The sequence below is a fragment of the Crinia signifera genome, chromosome 8 (genome assembly GCF_055691185.1).
Source record: "Crinia signifera chromosome 8, ASM5569118v1, whole genome shotgun sequence".
NCBI lineage: Eukaryota > Metazoa > Chordata > Amphibia > Anura > Myobatrachidae > Crinia > Crinia signifera.
The window spans coordinates 55366166-55378026 of record NC_139224.1 but is presented as its reverse complement, the minus strand read 5'-3'; the positions used below and the strand labels follow the sequence as shown (position 1 = coordinate 55378026).

Genomic DNA, 11861 nt, shown 5'->3' with positions numbered 1-11861 from the left:
CAACCACAGGAGGAGCCCTGCAAAATTTACCCTTTGAGTGCCAAGTGAATTTGTCAAAATAGGTGTGAAAATTTCCAAGCAAACATTTGTATCCAGCATAAAGACCTGTAATGTTTTCCTTATATACTGGAGGAAATATAATCTTTTTACACAACATTTCTTATTTGAATTTATATAACAAATGTGAGCAATGCTGGCATTTTTAGCGGATGTTTTGAACATCTCTTTAACAGAGATGTTGGCACTCAAAGGGTTAAGGAAAGCCTCTTGGGGGTATAGCTACTCTATTATGCAGTAGTTACTGAAATTGACTGGTTTTTGGCTGTGTTATAAATAAATGTTTCTACTATTGGATTAATACATTTTCACTTTTTAGAAAAGAAATGTAAAAAAATTAGAGATATTGAGTTCGGTTTTACTCGGATTTACTCGGTTCTCAAATTGGGATTGTATTGGCTATCCAAAACATGCGACGGCCGATAGTCAATCGATAGTTTGAGAACCGAGTAAATCTGAGTAAAACTGAACCTGCGCATATATAAAAAAGAAATAGAAACTTGTTCTGTATGGGTGTAGATACAGTGTGCTCTTTCAGGGGTGGTTTAGCTCAATGTTGTCCCCCTCCTCACTGGCTTGTGTCAGACTTTACAGAAAATGCGCTGTTCTCCAGAAACATGGTGCATGTGTCTTATTCCCAGTGATTTCTCGACTGCACATGTGCAAAATCATCAGTAAAATGGATGCAGCGCCATTTTCCCTGAGATTTTTGGTGCTCTCCTGCACTCATCTGCCAACTGAGGTAGGACTTCAATAAGAGGGAGGTATAATATATGGGTACATGGTGTACAGTGTGGGCCCATGTGCTCCACCCACCTATGATAGATCTATATATCTATATTTTTTTAATCCACGGTAATAGAACAGCACTCTCCACAGATGTGTCGTCAGCCAGGGTGCCAAAGCCAAAAAGTATCAGTGTTCCTAGGTACTTCCAGAATATCCAAATAACTTAAATAACAGACGCACTCACCGGTCTTGCTTGCAGATAAAGCTTTTTAATGAAACATACCACTAAACTTAAAAAAGTACCCGACAGGTACGAGCAGTTGGAGAAAGTCCCCCGCCATTAGCAGCGCCTACCCAGACAGGCATTATCCAGCAGCACGCTGAACCCTGCTGCAGCAGGCGCTGCGGCGCAAGCATATTGCCGCGAGTACAATCTCCGGCAGAAGACCCGCTTGAATCCCCGCTGTCAATCTCCAGGATTGGAGAACGGAGACGCGGCTTAAGGTAACACAGCCGTGTAGCAGGGAGAGATAGGGGACGGACACTCCACCACTCCAAGGGAGCGTAAACATTGCAAATTAACCTTTTAATTTTTCACAGGTCACATTCTTTTGCATCCCAGTATTCTTATTTTATTTATTTGTACACTTTCTATTTTATTTCTGTTTATTTATATTTGTTTATTCCATTTTTATTTATTTTTACATTTTGACATATCACCTGGCCACCAAAAATCTTAACAGATCTTTTTACTGGAGCAGCTCTTTCCAGAGCGCGGTACAAAACCAAAATCTATACCACTAAACTTATTCGGTGCATGACAGTGGTTTACAGGTCGACGTTTCGGTCTGGTCCTGGACCTTTTTCAAGACCACCTTTCTGCTTACTCCAGTCTGCAAGCAAGACCGGTGAGTGCCCCTGTTATTTATTTAGATATATATATGCCATTGTGCTATTTATATCATATATTCTATGCCCAACTGTTGCTGTACATGTATAGTATATACTCACTCCAAGTGATAATGTCACAGAAATACTTAACAGTCACAGAATAACACTGTCATCTTTTATGGTTTATTGAGTAAGTCCACATGATCACAGTTATAGTTGTACATCGATAGGGTTACTACTTACAAACAGAATGCATATTAAAATGAAAGCACTCCTCTCTTCCCATTAGTTACAAAATGCTTTGTGTGCCCCATCAAAATCCAATCCATCTAATGGGGTTCTAACAGTCTACGTTCAGGAACTAATCTTCCGATTGTTCTATAATGCAATGTTACAGTCAGGATCCTAGTAAGAGATAGGTACTGTATACAACCTTAGTATAACTGCAGACAGAATTGTAATATACACACTATGTACAATATTCAGTCACCCATAGCTCCTACTTGGTCCTGTATCCACCATCCCAATGTTTTATCCTTGCATTAGGTCCTTTTTGTGTATATATACAAAGCGATCGCTTCTATATTTGCAGGCAAGAAGTGCAATGGTATTTTACAATGAAAACAGAACAAATTCATGCGGAACTTCAGGAGACACAGCAAGTCAACAAGAAGAGATCAATATACATATATGTATAAATATCTGCTGCCAATTTCAGCTTATGTTAAGAAACCAGAGGTCTCCGCTACATGCAGCACCATGGGGAGTGTCATTCTACAATACATATACAGTATATTATTATTTTGTTATTGTTAACAGTGTACATTTCAATCTGAACTTAAAAAATACATATTCATTATTTGGTTGTTCCAGGAAAGATGAAGCTTTTTTTTTCCAGGACATTTTTTTTTTTTAAACAAAAATAACTTTATTTATTGGTAATGTGTTTTTTTTGTGTGTATTGGCAGTTTGTCACATTTTGGACCATTGACGTGGCAATTTTTAAATGACTGTACTGTAGGTATATTATTATTGACGACAGAACTGGAATTAACCACACGCACAACCTGACGATTTAAAATAACATGGAAATCTTACTTTTCTTGCTATTTGAAATAGCTTTTCAGTAATATATATTATCTGTACGTTTTTCCATTTTGAAAGGGACCAGAAAGCCACAGTATATATTTCAATAGCAATAACATCATTTATTACATTACTTGTAACATCACATCATTTTGATTTGCAGTCGATAAGTGTCGGGTGGAGATTATCAACCCTTATCTCACCAATTAACCTCAACGTACTTGACATTCTACTTACAGTATTACTCCCTTGCGTCTACAATTTTCTTTAACATACCCGGTTATTTGTATACATTTGTTATCTATGATCTAATAAGTTTTGTACATATTTATTATTCTCCGATACAATCAAATTTATGATTGATGCACTTCCTGAGGCACCACGACTGACACACGTACCACAGGGATTGGTACGGCATATAACTGCGTATAGACATACTCTATATTAGACAATGGAATCTCTGTACAAAGAGTGCAGTTTGACTATGGTAACAAATTGCCTTTTGTGGACATGATAACTTAACAAAAACCTTGTGGTCAGTGTATAAACACGTAGCTTGGGTTCTTTTTATGAAAATCTTGATTGCAAATAAAACAAACATGTAAAGATTTATCTTTCCTGGAATAACACATAAATTACATACAATTTCTACTATAAAGTACAGAGGTAAGAAGGAAAGGCTACATAATGTAATATGTTAACACCTCACCTCAGCTAATATGAACAATAATACTGATATATTTTGTAAATATACAATATTTAGAATGTAGCATCAGAAATTTACTGTAGATGACATGCAAACGAGATGCTCTTTCCCTTACTGGTAACTGGTGGGTTCTATAGCCTATGTGGAAGTGGAACACTCTGAGAGCATTCACCTGGAAAAACAACGTGTGCAACTCAAGAAACTCAAGAAAATAAAAATTGTTTTGAAAGAACATGGAACAGTATCCGCAGATTACAAGAACATTATTTGACCCATAGTGACTATTGCAGATTTCAAAAATATACTATAACCCACAAGGAACAATGGGGCACATGTATTAAGCCTGGTGAAGAAATAAAGTGGGGATAAAGTAGAAGGTTATAATATACCAGCCAGTCAGCTATGTTTGAAAAATGACAGACGAGTTGATTGGCTGGTGTGTTAGTACCTTCCACTTTATCTCCACTATGGTTTTTTTTAATGCAGGGTCACGACTGTCGGACTGGCCCGACAGCCGTGACCCTGTCCTGTTCTCGGCCAGCTTGACGTTAAAATCGGCAGGCAGGATTCAATGTCCCACCTGCCGTGCGCCGAAAAGGGGGCATGGCCGCAAGATGCGGCTGGAAATCGACGAGCTGCGGCTAGGAGTTTATCATTTCCCAGCCGCACTTGGCAGAACACACCCGACTGCTTGTAAAGTCGGGAACGTTCTGCCGAGATCCCTGTTCAATGCTGTCGGGAAAGACAGCATTGAATAGTGCCCCGCCACTATTTCCCCTGTTGGAATACCCCCTTTATCTTTTCACCAGGCTTAATGCATCTGCCCCACTGTTTCTGCAGATTATAGCAGCATCTATAACCAACAAGAGACACTGTCTCTGTAGATTATAATTATTTTCTATAATCCACAAGGAACATTGTGTCTGCAGATTACAAAAACTTTCTATAATTTAAAGGGAACATAGTCTCCACAGATTACAAGAACTTTCTATAACCTACAAGGAACAATATCTCTGCAGATTACAAGAACATTCTATAACCTACATGGAACACTGGGTCAGAGGTGATTGCAGTTGCATTCACAACTGTGATTTGAGGACACAATGGACTTGCAAATAGGATGTCTCAGAATTTCCATCTCAACTAAGATTCTGGGGCCATTCCAACTGCGAATAAATTTGCAGTGGCTGATTAGAACATGGCCAGGAAATGGTGGAGACACAAGTGCATTTTTGTTGCCTTCTCCCCCTCTCTGATAACCCCCCTCAAATGGGACTCACTCGCCTTAAAAATTATCCTTATTACGTCCACCATCTATAATCCATTAGCACTTGTGTGCAGTGTGGCTGTGATACGTCCAGTGGCCAAAAATGATTGCACTGTGTCTGAAACTGACATTGCAACCACCTTTGAATCAGGCCGACTATACTATATATATATATATATATATATATATATATATATATATATATATATATATATATATATGAAACTGCTTCACAGGTAAACATGATTTATCCTAAAAAGGATAGCTGAAGGTTAGCTAATTTGCATCGTGTAACCGACAAGAGTGGCGGTAATCAGAAATTGGTCACAATAGCGGTTTTAAGTTTCGAATAAAAATATGTCTCGACCAATTAAATATTTAAATCTTGGCTATGGTAATTTATAACCTGGAAAGAAGAGAGACTGTCTCTGCCTCACAGGAGTACTGTATTGTGCAGTCTCTAGTACCTCCTTTCACATCGCAAATGGCAGGTCACCTAAAGGATTTGGACACGAGTCAATCCTGGGAGTGACCCGGCATTTGCACAATTTGATGCTCACAGCCGGGTCACTGACATCATCCGGTCAGATTGCCGGAGCCGGGATATTCGACTTGGCCCTTTCACACCGCATGCCAACCCGGGTCGACCCGGCAACAACCCGGGTTCGACCAGGGTTATTTGAGAGGTGTGAAAGTGGTATAGCGTAGTCTCTCCACCTCACAGGAACAGAAGTGTTAAAGAAAACTATTCCATTTGTAAACCATTTGCTAACCGATATCTCAGCAACATACATTGGTGTTGTATATTACTAATTACTCTGGGGTAATGACATAAACCAATTTAAGTGCGTATGTTTTGTTAGAACGCCAATAGAAATGATGCATGTTTATTTGATATATATATATATATGCATATTTAAAAACAATGATAAACTGTAATTGGCCTGCTCGGATACACACAGTGTGTTTAGTTGCTGTTCTGCTGGTATATTATATGAAAGGAGCATGGTACAAAATAGAAATGAAATGATTTGGTTATTCATCCTTGCTACATGAAAAGTATCATTCATACCAGTTTCTAACCTTAATCTCCTGGGAATTGTTATTTTAAATGCAATTTAATCCTGGAGAGACAATGAAATGCAGAAAACGTAATCTGATTACAGGAAGAACAATTCTGGCCACAGTTGCTATGACACATGATAGATGGCAGAGTCTAGCAGACACTCTCAGAGACTGAGAACTCCAGGTTCGCTGGGATAAACCTTTATACTGAAATCTCCAGTGAGTAGCACTTGCCAACTGAAAAGAAGACAACTTGGAAATAAGAATGAAAAACACTGCTAAAAAAGTCTGAAAATACATTCTCTGCTATAAAAGGTTTCCAATGTCTCATAGATTCAAAATCAAAATGAATGGTGGTAGACACAGCAGACAGGGTGGGGGAGAGCTTCCATGACGGTGGTGCTATATAAGGACGTGAAACACACATCTAGGTTCATGTGTTTACAAATTGTATGTATATATATATATTTATATATATGTATATAAAAAGGTAGATAATGAAAATTCACAGTTCTTACAGCCTTTAAAGTGTCCGAGAATTTGTATGATCTATGGACAGTTACTATATAAACTGTATGTTCTCCCTAACTTGCTTGCTTTCCTGAAATATGACAGCATAATACTGAGGTGAATTAGATAATTAAGAATAATTTATCCTTTTGTACAAGCAAAGTGTAACTAGGACAGTCACAGCTATAATTGGCACATTTAATTACAAATTGCTTGATTTTTAGGAAAATACTGTAACCTCTTCATATATTGACTTTCCCATCTAACTACCATAAGTGAAAATGTGTATGAGTCGATATTGCTAGAATTGAAAATAAAATATTTGTTTGCTTGTTCAAGTACGATTATTTAAAGGTACTAATGTGTACACTCACACTGTATATTATTAATAAGCTATAGGTCTCTGCGTACACACACGCAGTATAACTAAGAGTATTATATAAATAAGTACTATGAACTACGCTAGAGCCGAGTGTTTGCTTATTGGATACACAGCAGCTAGGCCGTTCCTCTGTATACTTGCTAATTCTATATTGTAATCAAATAATAAATAATGGTCAGGCTTTTTTTTTTTACTAAAACTTTAATTATACCATGAAAGTATCTTTCTCAGTATGAAAGCAATGCATGTTCTCGCATAATAAGGAGACATCATTCTTATTTTCTCTGACTCATAACTCCCTTGCTGGAAGTTCTATTGAAACAATACCTCTAAACTATTGTGCTAATTCCGCTGTGTTTAGGCTTCGTGCTTGTGGACGTAGATGGAGCCTGCTGAGTGTGATGCTGCTGTGCATGCTGGGAATGTGCCGGATGCCCGGAATGAGGCAACGGAGTGTGGCTGGAGTGTGAGTGCTGCGTGTGAGGGTGTTGGATGTACGATGCGTGGGAAGAATGTTGTCCGTGTGGGTGGTACTGGTGCTGCTGGATGTGTTGAGGAGGGTGATAGTGGTGGTGATGGTGGTACGGCGGTGGGTTTTGTGGCATGTGGCAATACTGTGTGTGTTGTGCGTGCACTTGTGCCTGTGTTTGCCCCTCAGCTTGTCCCACATGATGGCTTGATGAATGCTGTTGATGTGAAATCAATGTAGGATGCTGCTGTTGTGGTGGTCCGGATACGAGATGGCCTTGGGAAGATGGCTTCCCCCTCTTACTACCAAACAAGGAACCTAGGAGGGAGGAAGAGTTAGGTATGCTCTGACGAGAAGCACATTCCCGAGTTGAGGTGGCACGTCTGCGCATGTGAGGACTGCTAATGATGGACCCCTGGAAAGGAAGCATAGAAAATCGAATTACTGGATCTGCAAATAGCTTTTAAAATTTAAGAACAAAAAACACCCACGACTAGAACTACAACTACATACCTAATCTAACATAAACCCACTAAGTGACACTTCTTTGTTACCCTGCATCTCTGGTCATTATTATCATATGCACTGCTAACTAAAGGATCACTAAGCTCGCGCTCAGCTAACCCTACATGTACTACGTCTAAGCATGGGCTTACAGGGACGGTCATTAGGCAGTTATGGGACACAAGTTACCGGAAGTGAACACACAAAGATAGGCGGCTGAACACATGGTCAGTGTAAATTAATGGTTTCAAGATGAATGAAATCTCATGAAATCCACTTGGAGTTAATTAATATATTGAGGTTGTTTTTCTGTCTACCTAGGTACAATCTCTGCTATCCTGTAAATATAGTTGCTTCATTAACAGCTTAATAGTAATCATCAAATAAACTGACAAATAGGCATAAGACAATCAAGAGCTTCGTTAAACGTATAAGATAGTAAGGAAAGAGTGTTAGCAGCCAGTCGGTGGTCCAGAGCCACCGTGAGAAGGAAGCAGATAGTCATGTGTGGTGGAGTCATGCTACAAGGAGCTAGTAGGATTACGAGGAGCCGGAAGCAGCAGTAGTGTCCCCACAAATCATAAGTGTTTGTTTGGAAGATACAGAGTGAGAATCCCAGGCATGCAATATCTGAGGCAAGCAGAATACAGAGGAACAAAAAAGTGTTCAAGTGAAAGGAAAGGTTTCAAATGCATATCACATCCAGCTAGGCATCCTACTTACTTCCATATTGCTGTCTAGCGATCCTGCACTGCTGCGCCGCCCACGCTTGCCTGCCCAGGACATGCAATACCATAGATTAGAGATCAACACAAGATCTGGGTAACACAAGTCTTCCCCTGACTTACTCACTAAGTAGTATAAATGCTCCCCCACCTCTGTCTGGGGAACATGATTATATTTCACCAGAGGGCTAATGCCACAAGACATGGAAGCCGCTTGCTACCCACCAGTGCTATCACAAGTTCACCAGCTATTGTTGAACTTACTTTACAGTGATGCTTTTCCAGCTTACAAGAGCTGCTGGAATAACATCCTGAAAGCTGTAGCTCCACAGCAGATGGAAGGCCACACACAATGCCCAACCCAACAGAAAATATGGGTTACTGGTCTTGCGGCATAAGACCATCTAGTAAATATGATCTTTTAGAATAACCCAATGGAATGAGTAGCTAACTGGACTGAGGCTGAAATGGTTTTAGCTAATTACATTATAATAAATACATAGAAAGAAAATGCCACATAACTTGCTCTAGAATCTTAATTATTTGCTTCTTTATATGATTAGACCGGATGCGGTCAATATGCCGGCGGTCAGAATCCCGACGGACGAAATACCGACGCCGGAATCCCGACCGCCGCAATGCCGGCACTTTGTCCCTCTATGGGTGTCCATGACACCCATAGAGGGAGAATAAAATAGTGTGCCGAGTGTAGCGAGGCACCGGGCCTACTGCGTGGCGAGCACAGCGAGCCCGCAAGGGGGGCATTCCACGGCCCGCCCTTGTCGGCATTTTGGCGGTCGGGATTCCGGCATCGGTATTTCAACCATCGGGATTCCGACCACCGGCATATCATACCAAATCCGATTAGACATGTATCCACTACTGTCAAGTCTGAGATGTATACTCAGACTTCAGCAGATTAATAACATTGAGGATGAGATTGTTACACACAGAAAGCTATTACAATAGGAGAAATGAAATGTCTGCTTGTTATCTAGTATCTCTACGTCAGCAGAATAAAGGCTACTGTACGAACACAATCCAGGGCATGTGCTATGGGGAAGGCGGCTCAGCTAGCAATGTCAACACATAGTAGCTTACTTGTACGGATTTTGCCGTTTCCGAACAAGAAAATAAAGGCTGAAAAACGACACTGCGTGATTAGTGATGCAATGAATGGATATGAAACATCTTTTCATATAAACAATATGGTTTAGTCATAAAGTTCATTCATTCATTTCAGGGTGTTTATTATTGTTCCATTTCATGTTTCCATAGTTGTGCTTATGAAATGAGGGGTGCATTGCACGATGTATTATGTATTTACATGTATGTGTAAAAGAATTGTATTTTCTATCTGTAACTTTATAACGAATATAAGTCGAGTCTCCCGTATCCGGAGATCTCTTAGCCGAAATATTCCCAAAACAATGGTTTTTTAAAAACATTTCAGATGTTTTTTTGTTTTGTGTTTTCCCCCTGCCCCTTTTTTTGGTGATGTCCACGGCGGCCTTCAGGAACTTCTTCAGCGGTCCCAGGAGTGCATTGTGGCGGGCACGCCGGTGACATCACGCCGGCAAACTCACGCAATGCACCACTGGGACCGCTGAAGAAGATCCTGAAGGCCACCATGGATGCTATGGGACGCCATGGGACCATCGGGGGACTAAGTAAGTGTGTTAAAATAAAAAATATCCAAAAACCATAAAAATCCCTAATCCGAAATGCTCGTGGTCCCGAGCACTTCGGATAAGGCATACTCAACCTGTACTGGGATTGTAGTCTTAACCTTTTGAGTGCCAACATCTCTGTGAGAGATGTGCAAAATATCAGCTAAAAATGTTCACATTTGTTATATAAATTCAAATAATAAAATGTTGTGTAAAAAAAGATTATACTTCCTATATAAAGTAAACATTTCAGGTCATTATGATGAATAAAAATGTTTTCTTGGCAATTTTCACATCTATTTTGACAAATTCACTTGGCACTCAAAGCGTTAACACACATGCACTGTGGAATGAGTGCACAAGGAGGGGCCTGGTGCTCAAATCCCCTGAAAGGTTATCTATAGGAAATTTTCACGCTTGAATTATATTGATTAAAAAAAGTTAACTTATTGCAGCCATACATACTGTATGTGCCACATGCCTCCAATTTCCCAATCCAACCCCCAGATTAAGAATGCATATATGTGGTAATTGGTGATTCCTCTGGGAAATTCCACAAAAATCTCTGATCAGGTTTTAGTCGGTATCCGCAAATTGGGGAAATACAAAAAATTGGATTTTCTCGATTCTCAGGCATTGGACAATTGCGTAAATTAGTAAAAGCATGCAACTACAGTATGTATTCTATATGAGTGGAGATCCTTGTGAATTGCAAGTTTTGCCATTTTACATCACAAAAACATTAAAATAAAACAAAGATGACAACTGTAACAGATAAAAATAACACACTGTGTTTTTAGAAAAAAAAAGTTTAATTTAAATTAGTGGATTAAAAATTGCAGGGTTGGGTTGTGGAGAGGTCAGAGTTTTGTATAATTATATTTTAAATAGCTAGGAAATGAGTGTATGAGTGTATAGAATGACTACGGAACATCTCACAAAGTATTCTACCAATGGCAATATACTGTAACCCCTGTCCTCATTAATCACAAATAATATGTGTTCTATTCCAAGCCTGGATCCTTCTCCCATAACACAAAACCATTACCAAATTCCCCAGTCAGCTACGAGTACAATAACAGAAGACAGACAAAATACAAATCTGTACACATGAAATGGTGAGAACATTTACCATACTCCATAACCTTGCTGTAATGAAGCTGTACTGAACTACTGTATAATAGTATACTGTCCACATAAAGTATATCAAATAAAACAAAATCACCATACTATAGCCATGATCAAATCCTCTTAGAAATGCTATCTGATGTGTACAATATTACACAAAATGCAAATCCTCAACTATAACTGAATCTCATTATAACCATCAATTTTTTTCCAAAAAATCAGCTTTTCTTATATGATTTTTTTTAATGCATGATGTCCATGTGCTGTAGATAGTACAAAAAAACCTTAAAAAACAATGAAATACAACAATGTTCCGTCAACACAAACAGCACAAACAAAATAACTATATACATTAAATGGCCCACGCTCACATAGCAAATACATGAACTAAACTTTGATTATTCATGGATGGTACACAGTCACATAGCAAATACATGAATTTACTAAGATGGGAGTACTATTGAAGATAGGATGTTTCCCATAGCAACCTATCAGATTCTACTTCTTATTTAGTTAGCACTTTTTTCTAGAACTCCCAATCTACCCCATTGACAGCTTCAATTATAGATGGCACACTCATAGATTAAATACATGGGACCTGATTCAGTCCTGATTGCAAATACATGGGGCTTGATTGACACCTGTTTATTGAACGACTGCTCAGGCGCGCGG

General features: G+C 39.2%; 1 protein-coding gene across 10 annotated transcripts in view; it reads right to left on the bottom strand.

Moving 5' to 3' along the window:
• Positions 1 to 1838: 1838 nt before the first annotated feature.
• The window catches only part of IQSEC1 (IQ motif and Sec7 domain ArfGEF 1), a 781720-nt gene continuing 771697 nt past the window's right edge, over positions 1839 to 11861 (bottom strand). For 9 of the 10 annotated variants that reach the window (XM_083156421.1, XM_083156420.1, XM_083156422.1 and 6 more), the window contains 2 exons: positions 8390 to 8439; positions 1839 to 7577 (listed from right to left, as the gene is read on the bottom strand). In XM_083156421.1, coding sequence (XP_083012547.1) covers positions 7023 to 7577; positions 8390 to 8439 — 605 coding nt within the window. In that variant the 3' untranslated portion in view covers positions 1839 to 7022. The remainder of the gene's footprint in view (positions 7578 to 8389; positions 8440 to 11861) is intronic. The other variant, XM_083156429.1, reaches the window with a different exon arrangement.